The 17,381-nt window shown below is 42.5% G+C and overlaps 1 protein-coding gene across 1 annotated transcript in view; it reads right to left on the bottom strand.

The window, feature by feature from the left end:
- The window catches only part of CYFIP1 (cytoplasmic FMR1 interacting protein 1), a 78,702-nt gene that overhangs the window by 58,189 nt on the left and 3,132 nt on the right, over positions 1 to 17,381 (bottom strand). The window contains exons 2-4 of the mRNA XM_082305136.1: positions 1,910 to 2,033; positions 1,649 to 1,738; positions 168 to 245 (exon numbers count right to left, since the gene is read on the bottom strand). Coding sequence (XP_082161262.1) covers positions 168 to 245; positions 1,649 to 1,738; positions 1,910 to 2,026 — 285 coding nt within the window. The 5' untranslated portion in view covers positions 2,027 to 2,033. The remainder of the gene's footprint in view (positions 1 to 167; positions 246 to 1,648; positions 1,739 to 1,909; positions 2,034 to 17,381) is intronic.

Consider the following 17,381-nt stretch of genomic DNA (forward strand, 5'->3'; position numbering starts at 1 on the left):
CTGGTCCCCAAGTGCTAAAAGACACTATGGCATGCCCAGCTTGCCTGTTCGGGAGTCAAAGCAGACTACATTTCATAGCTCCTTGATAAAGCTACATCCGTGCAACTCCAGACCAAAACAAGACAGAAGTTCACATGATGCATGACAGTTTAATTTTCATCCTTTACCTGAGGAATGGCTCTTGAGCAGCTTCTCCATGTGTACAACATGACTGCATATTCCTGACCCTCTTCTAGCATTTCATTCTGTAAGAAACACACTTAGCATAATTAGGCATTGTAATACAAAAGGATTAAATCCACTTGTCTTCCATCATTCTAAAACCTTGTCCAAACAAACCTATTTCTCTTATCAGAATGTATACGTACAAACAGAAATATATTGCAAGCTGAATGATATATCATACTCTATGTATTTAAAATAACATTACCATAATTCATAGGCTCAGCTGGAATATTACACGTATTAGAGCTGACCAGCTACTGATGTCCAGCTTGGCTATAATCCAACAGCTAAAAAAATGTCATTTATTCTCAGTCATCTGTTTTAGCACCCAACCTAATTCTGAGAGAATTCACATCATCATCTTCATACCACGTAAGCCAACAAACACCTACCAGATCACTAATCAACAACTGCAGCAATTATGCCTACCTACTGACAAAAATTATCTCCCCAGATCAGGTTGGTTTTTGTGTTGTTCTTTCTTCCCAAAACTAAAGACACTGTGATCTATAAATAAAAATGCTAATCTGAAGGGCAGGGGATTGATTGGTTTTCTTTTTAACCTCAGGTACTGCAGGTGGAATGGTCAAGGATGAAACAATCAGCACATGCAGAGCAATATCCTTTTTTACATGTCAAAGGAGAGGGCCTACAACATCCAAACAATCAAAACAGGTTAAGGAGTCGCCAGATAATTTTAGGAGTAGATTGGTGTAAATTTATATAATTTTCAGTAGCATGTAATCAGATGCTTAACCTGCCCATTCCACTGTTTGTGAATTGGCTTCCAGAATTACAAAACATATTATTCCTCATTTTCCAAGACTGCCATGAAACAACGGCAAGTTCAGTACAGACAGGCGTTTGCAGCCTGGAAGTTCTTTCGTACCCCAAAACAGCAACACGATTAGCAGAGATGGATGGAGTTACTAGTATGAAGTCTTATCTTGTATTGTGGAACTGTTAAAAACCACAGAATACCTTACACAAAAGCATGCCAATAAACCACTAACATACACACTCCACAGTGAGGAAGCAAACAAAAAGCCTTCAACACCACTAAATTGACAGAGAAGTAGTGGAAATTTGGGAGGACAGAAGGTAATTTTTCACTCAAGTTACAGCAGCTACCTGCCAATACAACCAACTCACCTCAGAATACTGGAAAAACGCACAGTGAAAGCAAGAAACTTTTGAGCAACATTGGCTGATCAAGAAGGAAGACCATTTAAAAATTATCAAGTACATATATGAAAAAAGAAAAGCCACACACTTGTTCATCTCATTGCCTCCTGGAAGTGTTGTAGGTAACCTGGTTTCTGGTTTTCTGTGACCACAATTCTTATAATGAAATGCAAGGAGACATGTTCCTCTCCTTTTATTCCAAGTTAACACCAAAGTATATATCTGAACATCTACTTACCATGCTAGAATGGACTGTAGCTTGCTCAATGTATCTTGCAATGCCAGTGACAAATGCATTTCTGTCTTCAAAATTAGTGTTGAAGTTTGGCTGCAGAGAAAGCAAAATGCAGAATTTAATCCTTGGTAGGGAAAAGAATTTTTATATATATTGCAAATACAAGCAAACTTTGGTTTTGGGGTTTTTGTGAAAAAGCACATAATCTTTTTCTTAACAGAAATGGGAAATGGAAAAACTCTTTTTCCTGCAATGACAACACACCTGGTAAAGCAGAGATGATGGCGGGGGTTCAATACACGGTTGCTGATCTGGCAACGGTAATTCTTCCAAGAGATCCACATTGGACAAGGCATCCTCCAGTGTCACTTGAGCAGTCATTTTGCACCTGGTTAAAAAATACATCCATCCATATATATATATATACACACACACACACACACATATAACTTTTTATATGTTATTATACACACAGAAAACAAATGAGTAATATGAAGAGCAGGGAACTACTTATGTTGTAGGAAATGTGCAGTTTCCCTTCAACCATAACGGAAGGGAAACAGTCAAACTGAAACCCAGTTGGTTTAAGTATACAAGTTTAAAAAAAGACTTTTAGGACTAACATCCTCCTCCTTACTCTTACGAGTTGAGAAATGTTTCTCTTCCCCCATGGCTGCACACCAGAAATACACATGAAAAAAAAAAAAAGGATGACCTCTAATGCACAGTAAAGGAAAACTACTATGTAACCTTCTCTGGTTAAACTAGAAGGAAAGTTATTCTGTGGTGTGCTTCAGTTACAATAAACACAGAAAAATCCTGTAATAAGCGCAGGTATAAAACTTTCCTGTAAGGTCTCAGTTTTGAGCCGATGAGTCTTCAAACCCTTATCCACAGATACAACTGCCAGCCCATCTTCAGGAGACCTGGCTGTCAAAAGGTGCCAGCAGTCACCAGTGTTTCATGTCCTAAGACATCCAGATCCACTGTGAGTAGTTAGTGATAAAGAGGCACAAAACCCCTCAGGGTCATGGCGATCTCTATACACCTCTGACTGCTGCCACTGCATGGGGGTTTGAACCAAGAACAGCAACGAGAAGAAATTTTAGGAAGAAAGCATGGGGTGAAGAATGACTCAATCATCCACTTTTGTAGAACAACCTACTCATCCTCCTCAGTGGAGTCAAAAATTGCTCATTTTTAAGGTAACACCTCTAATCAAGCTGTCTCTTTTTGTCTATAGGGCTTTGCAAGTTGTTTTCCCCCACTTTCAAGAGCAAAACCATGCGCCTGCTGTGAAGGGAGCGCCTGAGCGCTGCCCTCGGCTCTAACCAGGAGGGCAGGAGCACAAGCGCCCGCGGCCCGGAGGAGCGGGGCCCTGCCTGGCACGTGTCAGCCCCGTGGAGCCGTGCCATCCCCGCCTGCAGTGGGGGAACGAGCAGATCTCGCCACGGCTTTACCGAAAGCTCACCGTGAGACAGCGAGCCGGGACGGGCTGGCAATCCCCCTACTCACTGCTCTTTTAGTGGCCTGGCAGAGAAAACTCACTTTCTCTTACCTAATTATGGTTTCCTGGGGAAAGCCACACAGAAACAACAGCTTTAACTCCAAAGAAGGTCTCAGCTGACAAAAAAAAAACCCAAAACCCGAAGCAAAGGGAAGGAAGCAGCCAGAAGCAATTACCTATCTACCTTCAGAGACCAGCCCTGCGTCCCAAGCCACCGCCACAGAACTAACGCACCACGTACAGAGAGAGCTCGCCGACAACTTTGAACAACCACCATCAGAAAGGTCCACAGGCCTTTTGCTTCTTGAAATCCCAGCCCAAACCTTGCTTCAAGCCTGAGTATATGAGGTTTTGTTAAAATAAATAAACAAACACTCATATTGTGCAATTTGCAATCCCTGATGAAAAACAAGGAAGGACTGGACTGACAGGAGTGCCGGCTGGCAGACCTGCACCGGGACACTTGCCCAACACCTGCCTACACCCAGCTCAAGCTCCTTCACACAAGAACCGCAGTTATTCTTTAATTAAAGACCAGCAAAAACCACCGCGTCCCCCCTTCGATAAATAAACAAATGCCAAAAAAATTCCACATCTGGGCCAAAGTCCTGTGAGGAGTCCAGTTTTACCCTAAAGGAAAGGGAAGAGAGTTGCTAAGAAGACAGAGCATTTCAAATAAACAGTATTTTAATTTTTGGCCCGAGTATCTACAGATCAAGCGTTAGCTAAAAAAGAAAACAACACAACACTTTACATAGGTTAGTTTAACTGAGAGGCTCCTTCCAACTTGAAACTTCTCCTCCTCTTAGGCTCTCTATCAAAGCAAAAACACCTGGCCATGCGGCTGCTCCGGGACGCGCCAGCGGTGGGACCGATGGGCCCACAGCCCTCTCCCCCGCTGCACCACAGGACAGGCAAACGGGCACAACAAAGCGCCGGCTCCAAGAAAGCACGACAGGGGCATGCTACAAAAAACTGCTCCACCCATGCTCCAAAAACCATAGCAAAAAACGGCTGCCCGTTCTACACCAAAAATTACTGCTCTTATCCACGTAAAGGGGAGCTGTTATTGAGTGCAAGAAAAGTATCAACACCCTCTCCCCAAGGCACACGTCCTCCTTCTCCTCCTAAAACTTGGTCCATCGATGACTCGGGTCCCTGGTGCAGGAGACAGCCAGGGATCCACAAAGCCAGGCTCCTGACTTGTGTTTCCTCAGCACTACAAGCAAATATTCTGAAGATACGGCCCTTAATCCCCACACAGGCTATTTCAGAAAGCAGACCTGCACACTTTTGGCCTCAATATTTACAATTGCACAGAGGTTTTCTCCAGCATCAACCTTCTATGTTCAGACTATCAGACATTAGACTATCTGTGGATTTTTTTTTTAATACTGGGAAAATAATTTAAAAATAGAAACCAAAGCATAAGCAAACCCAAAATCCTCTCTCACCTACACTGCCATCTATTTAATAGCACACATCTGGAAAACCGCCATTAGCAGGCCAGAGGCACAAGCTAAGAAACAAAAGCTTCCTGCTGCCCTCTGGGTTGTGAAAAGAAATACGGGAAGGCACATTTTTCCAAGCCCTTCAGCATGATTTCCCAAAGACAGATCAGCATTTTTTGAACCAGGAAAACATAAGTAATTGGGTGCAGACTGTCACAAAAGCCTTCTTGTTTTAAGGTCACTCGCTGACAGCTCCACTTTGTAATTTTGCCAAAGGTACCGACACGCCTGGTGTTTCGTTGGCCGAGTTCAACTCTACTCTGGTACCCAGCAAGATGTTAACGAGGAAGCAGCACCTTCCTGCCCAACTTTCACACATCTGCAAACATTGCGAGGGCGTGATTCACCCTTCCCCTCTGCCCCCGGGGAAGCGAGCAGCAGAGGTCTGACAACGGTGGTGGCGGGGGGACAGCTGGAGCTCGGCCACAATTACACCGCGTTAGCCGGGAAACAACGTCCCACAGCCAGGTGACACCGCACCGCACAGTGCGTGCCACCTCCTTGCCTGATGTGGAAGCCCTGGGACCAGGACAGAAGAGATTTCCTTGAAGTTTGGAGTTTTTTTCCCCTTTTGTTTCTGCTGTAGTTGTTAACAGAAGCAGCTCCAAAAGACAACAGCTGTTTCTCATGTACAACGATGGAGGGCTGGCAAAACCGGATTTTTTTTTTCCCCCCTAAATCTCAGAAAAATTAAGAAAATTAAAATTCCCAAGACACAAAATTGGATAGTTTTGCCTCCTTAAGAGTCATTCACTCTGAGTTATTACAGGTGAAATCACTGCACAGGAGAGCTAGTACTTTAACAGACTCTTTTATGTGAGAGAACATAAGAAACTTCAAAGACCTGCTTAAAAAATTCAGAAGCTGCAGTCTGATTAGGAGTTTACCTAAATGAGAGCAGATTAAAACACTGTAGTCATACTGATAATTATAGTTATACTAGTAAATTTACCCAAGCTGAGAGAATTACTTTCTTACTAAATTCCTACAATGTTGTGTTTTCAGCTTTGTACCTATCTGAGATTTTCCAGAATGGATTTTCTCAGGTAGAAGACGTGCAAGAATTATTTCTGAAATAATCCTCTTTTTCTTTTTATCTTTGTATCAGGACCCATCATTACAGCAGTAAAGTCAAAATGCACTCCAAGAACATGTTTTCCTGGACATACACAACCTAATTAAAAACCATTCGTCATCTGACATCCTCTCTCCAGCAGAGAGAATCACATATGCCAGCATGCTGTTTTGCCAAATTTTGGTGTTTGACGAGCACAACCAGCTTTCTAAGCAGGAGACAGCAGCATCTGTGCTGATTCTCAGCTCCTTTTTCTGGATTTCAAAGCAAGAAAATTCCTGTCTCCTGCACAGACAAGCTTCTGCCTTACGGTGCCAAGTCCCACCGTGTCCAAGGATCAGAGGTATCAATCACAGGGGTTTTAGGGAAACTTTGAGTACGTCAGTGCAAGGCCACTGACTAGCTTAAACTAAGATGTTCTTTTTCTTCAGTTGTGAAGGAGATGAGCACTGGCTGGGCATGACCTGCTCCGAAAAGCTTGTGCTGCAGAGAAGCTCACTGAGCCGCCTGCATCGCATTTTGACCACAAGAAAAACAAAACAAAAAAAGGCACTAGACCTTGAAGTCCCTTTAGCGTTGTTTACATTTTGATTTAACTTCAGAGCTGGCTTATTATTGAAATATATTCAGACAAAAGATTTGCCAATCTTTTTTAAATGTCATAATTCTGTACTGTTGTTCACAGCCATGAAACTGCATGGTATGCAGTGCCCTGCTCACAACATTGCTCTGGTATTTAGAGGAGCGTCAATCCTAACAGAGACACCGTTTTCACATCTCCATCCTTACGGAACAATGTCGAAGTCTTTGCAAAGGATCTATATTCTTAATTCCAAGCATATAAGAAAACAGCCAGCATGCATCTCTCAGCCTTGCTCTTTTAGGCCTCCTGAGGCTTAGACTATGTGAAAGAAAGAAATTGAACAGGAACAAACTATGGCAAAAAGTCTTTCGGACAAAAAAAAATAGAAAAGTGACCATAAGAAATAATAAAAAACCAGAAGGTAAGGACTAAGAAAGCAGAGAGTAGAGAAAAGAGCATTAACTTCAGAATCACTGTGAGAGAGAGGACTGCTGTAACACTATTCAGCTCTCAAGCTCAAAGTTAAAAGAATTCCTCCGCATTCTAGGGAGTTAAGTAGCTATAAAAAAAAACCCTGAGTTTTTAAGATTTCTTCCAGTGACAGAGTTAAGCAGGTCAGATTATTTATCAAAGAGAAGATCAAGAGACAACTCAGGCACTCAGTCTATAAACAGCTAAAACAGGAAGACGACGCTTGACAACAGGAGACAGTTCTTATACCTACCAACGTATCATTGTGTACGCAACGGTGCACACAATCCAACAGATGTAACTTGTAGCTAGCAACCAAGTTTAAGAAAAAATAAACATGAGTAAAGCAAATTAACTTAGGTAACTGTAGGCTTCTTGAGACCTTGTTATAAATGCAGAATTACCATGCAGTTCCTCTTTAGCCTCTGCCACAATCATTTGGCCAAGACTTTCCCAGAAACGGCCTCTAACAGCCTTAATAGTCTATCCAGCTGAGCTTTTCAAAGACATTGATTCCCAACATAAAAAGTTCAACCTCAGATAACTGGGTTTGATAGTGTCTACTTACAGATGAAAAATAAAGCCCATCACCACAAAAATTATCAGATGACATTCTATGGCTGTGTTAGACAAAAATCAGGAGATGATGAGGATGGTATCATGTTACAAGACATTAAAAAAAAAAAAAAAATCAAAAGGTACATCGAGTATCCTGAAAATATATAGCGAAAGAATGGGAAGTAACTCCTTGGAGAGGTAGAAGTACATATGCCATTTAAATTACCTACAAACTGGCATTTTCCCCCCTGGACTAAGACTGTCAAGTGACCATTCCCACAGAAAAGAGATAAATAGTATTATTCAGACCTTTGCTAAAAAAAAAAAAACAAACCACAATAGCAACAAAAAAGTAGAGAGTATCAAGCTACAGTGAAAGCAACTTTTCTTCAGAAGACACTGATGCAGACTACGACACAGCAAGCAGAGGCATTCACTTTATGGCAATCCTTGCCCTCCGTTTTGGAAAAAGGAGTAACAATGTTAACCTTTCCTCAAATAAACAAAAATAATTAAAACCTAAATCCCACAGCTGATAGGAATTTTTTCCTTTGCATCACTCACTCAAAGATTTGACACCCTGGGAACACCTGAGTACCCTCACCTTGAAGTCTTTAAGGATTTATCCTCACACAACCATCAGAGCAGTAAGCCAGCAGTCTTCCCGCTTGAAACACGGCAGGTTGCAGCAGGTAACAGTCTGGACACAGTGACAATTTCCAGATGGTTTTTGCTGTCAGCTCCTTACAGCGCATCTTTTGCCATACTGCTGCTTACTGGAAAGATCAGGCGACGGACACGACGACGTCTATTGCTACCACATGCTCATCTTGTGCCCTGGAAGGTAAACTTCCATGGAAAATGAAAGAAGGGTTTAGCTGATAGCACAGCAAGGGAATGATCTGAGGGGTGAGCAGGCAGTGCCGCAGAGAGGGAACCCCTCCTCAGCACCCATATTACCCATGGAGGCACAGCAGCCAACCTCACTACCCAGGGCACTCGAGCTGATAAGGTGAGCAAAGGCTCACCTCATTTAGGCAACAGCTCAACTGTTCATGAACGGTGATTTCCTTAAATAAATAAATTAAAAAAAAAAAAGTATGAAAGAGACAATAACATAAAGGATCTGTGCTTTTTCAGTTTAACTTCAGGTGAATTACCACAATGTCCCAATAGTCTGTGAGTAAAACAAGTGTCTTTGCTCAGCTGGGTTCAGCTGGGTCTTCAAGTTGCCCTGGCATGAAGGGCTGCAGCAAGCTAGTAGTGGCAGATGAAAACATGATGGATGAAATAATTTTCCTCCACTCGCTCATCCCACTTTTTGGATGGACTCTGAAAATGGGTGCTGAAAAATGAGGCGCGTCCCATCTGCTCCTGAACAAACCGCCAGCTGCCTAGGCTCTCCTCATGGTGGCGATACCAGAGCAAACCCCTCCTGAGGTCCTATCCTCTTCAGAGCAGCCCACCTACCGCTGCTTTCTCTTTTGACAGACCCCCTCCCTCCCTACCCCAAACGCACACACCGTAACCTCCAGCCGCACTGGGCCAGGCAGGCGGGAAGAGCTAAATGGGCAATGAGCTGAGCTACGCTGAATCTCAGGGTGAGAAGAGTCAGATGAGTAACAGCACTGGCTAACCTTCCTCTGTAATTAAGGAAAAGCAACAGGGTGCAGAGGGAAACGCAAGAGCCCTGCTTCACACAGACAGTGCAAGTGCTTCTCCCGGAAAACAAAGTCGTCATTCAGATACAAAAGAGAGGGTTGAGCACCGAAATTATCATCAACTCTTCATTTTTACAAACCCTAGAAGTCAGACCACAGGGAGAAATTTTCTTCACCATTCTTGGATTCTAGTATCTTAAACACACATCTCAAAAAACAAATATTTTCAGTCATTTAACCATACGTTCTAAGGAAACTTCACGTTTAAAAGAAGCGTGAATCCATTCAAAATGCACTTCAAACAGCCTGAGACAGTTTGGGAGAAACAAATCCTACGGCTACCATAACTGCAGGGCAAGTTCCCACCGCTGGAGAGGAGAGGTTGGGGCCCTGGGTGACAGAAGGCTGCATCAGCAGTTTGGGGCTGCGGCAGGCAGCCAGGGGCCGAACGCCAAGCTCTGAGCTAGGATCAGTAAAGCCTGACCTGCTCGAGCACAGTTCCCCTCTCTTTCTCCACTGCGGGAGAAGCTACCACCGTTTGTTCAGCAACATGCTAGTGCAACTGCACAAGTGGGGCAGGAAGAGCTGCGGGCTACAGTTGCACCCAGTACAATGTAAGCTCTTAAAATTAGCATACATCCAACACCAATAAAACACATGCAAATATTAGCATAAGAACACAGCCCCAGACAGCAGAGGTGTTTTGGGACGGTCAGGGAATCGTTTTTGGTAAGACCATGCTCTACGTAATCCAAAAAGATCTCAAACGTTGAAATTTGTAAGTGGAAAACATTATTTCACATCCAAAAATGGAGAAGAATCATGCCAAAAAGTGAGATAATTAAGGTGGAGTTTAAACAACTAACAAAAAATTGCTGGATTACAGAAGTTTTAGAATATTTTATGACTTTGCAAATGAGAACACTGTTTCATTTGACTGAAAAGCAGTGTTGGGAAGGGATGGCCCATGCCTTTTTTCAGTCCACTGGACACATTTTTTTGCTTTGCTTTTAAGTAGACGCATTTGATCTGCAAGTGCTTGTACATGTTCCCAGGCTCAAAATAAGACAAAGAGGAAGTCTGTCTGTGCTTCAAACAGCACTTCCCTTGACATTGCCTCTCTTCTTTCCTAGAGTCTGCAAAAGCATCTTTGAATCTTAAATTAAAACAAAATCTCAAGCCTGGCATGGATACTGAAAATTACAATTGCTGTGCAATCCATGAATTGAAATATGTATCCACATGAGTTATTTTGTCTTTTTAAAACAGGCATGCATAAATAAATAAAGAAAGAAATAAAGCAAAGCCTACCCTACTTTACAGGACAGAATACCGTAACGAAAAATCAAGAAAATTCTATATACAACAGTTAAAGAGGGAGAAAAGAGGCATACCCTTCAAAAAGGAGGAACAAAGGCATTCTGTGGTCTATGCACAGACAGAGAGAAATTAAAATAAAGATAAATTTAAAAAGATGATTGAATGGCCTGCTAAACTGGGGTCTGTGGGACCAATCTCAGTGAACTCCAGGGGAACTAATAACAACATTCCCACAGGAATAGGCTTGGTCTGCACAGCAGCAGAAGTTAAGTTTTATCCCTACAGTAACACAACATTTTCAGGTTTCTTCTGTTCCATTGTGTCATTCTTCTGTGTTACTGGCTTGCAGAAGATGGATGAAATAATTTTTCTATGAAGAAAATTTGACTCAATGTTCTGTATAATATTCCTACTCGAGTTAAACCATGAGACTGATCACAAAAGGCCCTTGTGAAGGGAAGAGCTAACAAAAGGAATGGATTTTCTCTTCCAAGAACAGCACAGCAATTACTGTAATATTCACTTTTCTTTCAAACCTCCAAGACCTCTCAAAAATTCCCTTTTAGTTCTATTTTAATTAAACCTATCAATTCAGACTGAGCAGAAAACATTTTAACAGACTGATAACTAAAGTGCTTCAGTGAACAGCAACGCGCTGGATCTTCTCCGTTCGAATGCTCTTTTTCCATGCTCTGGACGGCACAATCCGCCTTTTTGCCAAGGGGATCAGCATAAGATGTTCCTTTTGGGACTGGAGCTCCTCTTCGTTCCTAAGCAACAGATTTGCATAAGCTGAAGAAGCAAAGAAAAATGCTTTTCACATCATTTACTGGCCTGCCTGATTAAAGTAAAAGACAGAAGGAAGCAAACAGCAGCTGACAGTCCTTTGTGCAACGGATTTGACATACTGTTAAGCTTTCAAAAATATGTCTGTGACTGGAATAAAAAAGGCTGAATAGGTGCAAAAGGGAAAACAAAAATTCCAGCGCTGAATTATCCCATCCCAGCACCACAGCAAGTCCCAGAAGAATGGCCTCATAATGGAAACAATTAATTTAGTATTAGACTCCTACAGGGCAGCGTGGCTCACATTAACTGCTTTGCCCTGCTGTTGGAGGAGTGCAGGGGAGGAAGCAGGCTTCCAAGAGCAAACACAGATTTGGAGGAAAACATAATGCTAAAGCACACAAAAACTTTTTTGTTTTAGAAAATCTCAACTTCACAAACTAAAAGCACTTTATGTTCAGTCACGTATGAATTTTTCACGCAACCTTCTTCATTAAGGTAGCCTACGTTGCTGTTTGTCCAGCTTCAGTCCCCTGCAGGGAAACATCACAACAAGCGATTCCCTTCTCTTCCCACAAGCAATAACTATGTTATGACTGTGCAACCAAGGTTCAAGCGTTCAGTGATACACCAGTCTTATCCCCTCAGACACTGAATTCTGTGCAGCATCAAGTACTTCGGTAAGCAATGGCAGCACCCTTTATGCAACCTAAAAAGCCACACTTTCATGAGTCAGCACTGTTCCTTCCTCCCTCCCTCCGTCCCCTCATGCTATAACCAAGGTCAGAAGGACACCGCTGCTAACAATGCTGTCATGTAGCTGAAACAGCTCGCTGACACGCTAACTACCAGCACTCATATGACAATCAGTCATGCCTGTCAATTAACTATAGGCATTCCCTTCCAATGTCCTGGATGAATACAAGCACATTTCCAATGACAGGAAGGTCTGACACCCTACTATCATCACAACAGGTTATGAACGGGAACTCTCAGGCTCTTTGGATGAAGCCTACATCAAGACTGGTGAGCCACAGTCGGACAGAATCGCCTTTCTTGATGCCTGCCACCAGGTTCAGGGCTACTCCTTTTTAAAGCATCAGTAAGGAAACTCTCCCACAATTAGAGAACATCGTGTAACCCTAGCACTCCCATATCATAGCACAAGGCTGAAGTCACTATATTCTTGCTAGAAAGAGCGGGTTTATCTTTTCCTGCTGTGTTAGCAGCCAGCAGTAGCACATGGATAAGCACGTACTAATTCTACAGCAGCAGTACCTGCAGTGGACGATGCAGCAAGTAATCACCAGGTACTTGAATACGCAGCCTGGCTAGTACTGTGCATCTGCAGTATCATTCCACATCTTGAAGCTTTGGAGGACAGATGCAACAACCTGCTGATAAAACGTAGGGTCAAATGCTATCCCCACGCAGGAATCTCAAGTGTAGTGAGATACACGCACTTCAAAAATGGGAAACTGATTCTGTTTGTTGCCACTCGTTTTATTTGAGAAGCCACTACAATGACATGGGAGAAGCATAACCCTGTAAAGTTTGCTCCAAAGGCATCCCACGCATGTGAACAAGGAGGGAGGGCCTGTCACTGCAGCTTGGTCTGCAATGGCACTTGTGCTACAAGAATTCACAGAGGCATTTTGCTTGGTTTGTTTTATCTACATACCTAAGCCTGAAGCCCAAGATACAAATCACAAATATGAAATAAAATTTTAAAATCTGCTATTGGTGGAGCTAGATGGCTGAGGGGCCTTGTGTTGATTTACTAATTCTTACATTTTTTCCATGTTCGCTCAAAATACTAACGCAGCTCAGTATTAATCCTAAACTCACATACATATTGAAAACCCTTCCACAATATTTGGCCTCTCTTCAGGCTGGAATGAAGTTAAAAGGCTTAACTGTTGTCTCATTCTAGGTTAGGTGTGCTGAGATCTGTTTTGCTACACTGATTTGCCTCACCCCTTTAATGCTCCCCTAATACTACATCTTTGAGTTGCATCAACTGCAACTTACGTTTTGCTTGTCCTTCAACTTCCAGTTCTTTTTATTGCTTCTTGACTAACTCCTTCCCCTTCTCTTTTTCATGTTCTTTTCCTCTCACCCAGTTCACTCCTCCCCTCCCCTGTTGTTTAATCTTCTCCTCTTGTTTTGCTGCTTTGGCCATTTTGCTGCGCTGCTGTCTCCTGCAGCTGTCCTCAACGCGTATGTCTTCCATACTTCTGTTTACGATTCTTCCTGCTGTTGCATGGGTGTGTTAGGGAGCAATGCTGCACAGCATTGCTTTGGGCAAGACTAAAGTTTAGCGCTGAAGCACAGCGCTTATGGCATGTTCAGCAGTTGTGAAAAGCTCTCTCGTTTCTTAGCAAGGATAACATTCCCAATGTAAGGATTCTGCAAAGAAAGAGGAAGGAATAACCACCCCAGAAAGAAGAGCGCTCAGAGTTAACCCAGCATTGCTCAGACACAGCACCTTTCATCCTGCAGAAAGACTACTGTCACAGATTGCTCATGCCTATTCAACATGGGTTTCGTTGGTTATCCTTTGTATTTGGTGGGGGGACTGCTGTTACATTAATCAAAAAGGGCACACCTCTGTGCATGTGCTGAAAGGAGCAGCGGATGGTGGGCTGAGCACCAGTCTGCCACATTACAGGTGAGGGAGACGACCCACAAAGATCAAGAGAAAGGCAAGAGGGGGAGTCTTTAGATTTCAATCTAAGCAATAATGCAACCCCTCAGCCTTAGACAAACTTTATTTAAGCATGTGAGTTCTTGAACTGTACTGTCATTTCACAAGACTGGGTAGAAATAAAGAAGAAAACATTGTTTTCTCAGGGGAGAGCGAGATAGCACTCTCTCCTCGAGCCCATTTCCAGACATGGTTGCTCCAAGGTCAGTCTCACTGCTTCTCTTCTGGATTATGCATCCAGCTCTGTCTTACAGCATATGCCCCCAACAACATGCCAGGCATTAATTACATCCAGCAGGTTTTTTCAATGCAAACCTGCAGATGAACTTCTGTCTTCGACACTGACTTATTTTAAAAAGTGAACGAAGGCTTCAATAAAAATGACTAAAACAGAGGCTGCACACTGTCATTCCCACTCCTTCCCTCTACTGAAAGTAAATACTCTGAAAGTATTTACTAAAATCAGCAGTACAACTCCCTCAACTTTCACTGAAGAAAAAAAGCATGCTTCTTTAACCAAAAAATAAATTGGAAGATATTTTAGGCAAATCGGTACTATTCATGCTTAAAAGTAGCTTTTTAGTTAATATCCAACACAGTACAAGAATAATGTACAATTTTGCAAAATTAGGTATTTTACAAAAACAGGCATCAGAAGCTGTTAAAAAAAAAAAATGTACCACTACATACATTTCGGGGAGGAGCGGGAGAATCAGACAAGAAGTAAGTTATAATTTAATAGTTCTCTCAAAAAATTAAGGAAATACTACAGGACAGGGTGGAGGAGAAAACGGAAATAAGCAAATAACTTTTAGTTTCTTAAGCTTTCTTTTTCCTGTAAAAGAGCTCATCATCTGTAACATTTTATACTCTCATTTTTGTACAATACATGAAAATATGCCGTTTCAGTGAAAACTCATCAAAAGCTTTACTTCTGATATCACCTGACGAGCATCCACACCTACCTTGAGCAATGTGTCATGAGAGTCTGCCTGAACTTTAGGTTCAGAATGTATAATTCAGTGCACTCTCCTTATTGATTTAATATGTCAGTGAACCCACTTAAAATAATTAGAGCTATACTGAAAGAAGACTATAAATCAATTTCAGGTCTATAGCATTTTTATTTCCTGCCAACCAAGTGTCCATATCCCTATCAGAATTAAAGTATTTTAAAGTAACATAAAGTTATGTAAAGTAACATACAGCACTACCATATTTTTGTCTAAACCCTGGAAACAAATCTCTTGTGTACCTGCAGTGCGTAAAGTACGCATCTCCAAAAGCTCCTTGTACCAGTTACACAGCTGGAATCACTACTTAGCATGTCAACTCTTGAGACTCATGTCCTAACAGAAAACCACAGTACTGGTTTTGAAATCTGAGTATTTGTTTCTAAAACCAAAAGCACCATTTAATTTTTTTCTTTTACTTAATATTGTATTAATTCATAAGAACATTACTAAGACTCAACCCTGCTAATCATTTGTAGAGAGTGCCATCTAATAAGCATAAGTCTACACACTGTCTGAAGTCTTAAGACACCCTTCAGTGGAGGGAGGGGAGGGGAAATGGCATTTTTTGCTCCAAATGAGTGATTCTTGGCTTTAAGAAGTTGCTTGGTCATTCTAGTACCTCCTGTCCAACATTCCTGAAGAGAAGACCTGCAGAAACCAGCCCTGTGAGAGGCTTGCTGAGAGACACACCGTTGAACTGAGAAAAATCTCCCAACATCTGGTCCAAGCATGGAGAAATCATGCAATTTCACTCCATGAGTAACTGCTTTGTAAACCAGGGAAAGGGGGGCACTACAGCCTGATGCCCTGGCATTTACCTCTAACGAAAGCAAGAACAGAAGTGTCAGTTCCTCACATGTCAGTGTTACCCAATTATTTGAAATAAGAAAAGCTTTATTAAAGTTAGTAGGTAGAACCCCCCCTCCTATGCCAGGGCACCTGTCCCAGCAACACACACGCAGAAACAGAGAGCAACCACACAACTGAAAGACCGCCACGTTCACCTTGGCTTCTCTCAGGTTATTGAGAAGAGTTCAACAGCGACCTCGCTGCGTGACTTGGAAGGTTGCAGATCCGTACCTGGCAGACCCCAGCCAGGTAAGTCCCATGCAGGGAGCACCCAGCAAGCAGCTTGTTTGGCTACAAAGGGATTTCCACCCCGAGAGCCCTCCCTGAGCTCAGTGCCTCACCGGGCCATGAGACTGGTGCCCCATTTGGGTCCCTGACAGCAGGAGCAGAGTGCTAGCGGGATGAAACAGCTACAGAAGATGTAGGCAAGGGATATGGCAGCACAGCACAAGCGCTGCTCCTAGCCAGCCCTGGGACCTCCACCTCCCAGCCGTGGAGGCCTGGAGAGCTGGGCGCCCTCCCCAGCCAGATCTGCTCTCAGCTCTGCTGCCCACAACCTTAAATCACCTCCTCTACAATGGTCTTTCTCTAGAAAGGCTGCACAGCTATAAATTCACTTGCTGTCCTGCTGATGGTTAGCCTGAGGGAAGGAGGGTTTCTGCTGAGGTGGCAAATGCCTGACAATTATTTGTGCCATACCCACATTTACCATCACCCTACTTTTTACAGTTAGAAGTCCAAGACTGCCACTTTTCCCAAAACACACTGAACTGTTTGAAGACAGGATTTTCTCCACAACGCACACATTTATGAATGCACATATATTTATAGACGTAATAGAGGTAGAAAGCAAACAGTACATACTGGCACAGAGAAAATCTTTTAAGTCCTATGAAGAAAACAAGCTTCAGGTTTTTTTGCCGGTGTAAGAGATAAGGAGCTACCCAAGAGATGAGTTACAACTCAACTTTTGGTGCCAAGAGATAGAAAGATTATCTGTTATTTTGCACCCTCTGCCTTCCTGTAGCAAATGTCATCAATGCATCATGCATTAATTTTAGCACTAGAAAGGCAGGTGATGTGGATTAATGGAATTATACTTAAAACAAGCAAATCAATACACACTCTCAGTTATCAGTATTACACAGCAGAGCGTATCCCTAAGCCCTACAAACATCAGCTTCTAAGGGCAGATGTGTAGTAAAGGAGACTCCTGAACTGACGTCTGTAGCTTAAAATATAAGTACCATTACTAAGTTGTCAGTAAGTTTTTGTAGGTATACAACCATATTTCACAATGTTGAAATGTCCTTCTTTCATATTACAGTATGCTTTCACGTTACAGATCTGCTGCACACATGCACAAAAAAAGCACAAATATAGGTGGCTTTCATTTGTTATGTATTCAAGTAACAACGTTGCCAAAAACTAACAAAATGCCCTAGAAGAATAAGGTCTCCCAGAGGCCACTTGTAACAAGGTATATGTTATAACTCCCATTAGTTTCCAAATCTGTTATATTTACTACTCCCTCTCTGTGTGATCTAACTGAGAGCATGTCCAAATGGAGGCTCAGGACTGTTTAAATGAATCACATTCCCAACTGCATGCATGGATCCACCTGAACCACTTCACTGGCCATTCACGCTTGGGTTGTGTCAAGCTCCTGCAGCATCCCTAGGTAAACAAGCG

This window comes from Platalea leucorodia, assembly GCF_965183815.1.
Source record: "Platalea leucorodia genome assembly, chromosome: 2".
NCBI classification, from domain to species: domain Eukaryota; kingdom Metazoa; phylum Chordata; class Aves; order Pelecaniformes; family Threskiornithidae; genus Platalea; species Platalea leucorodia.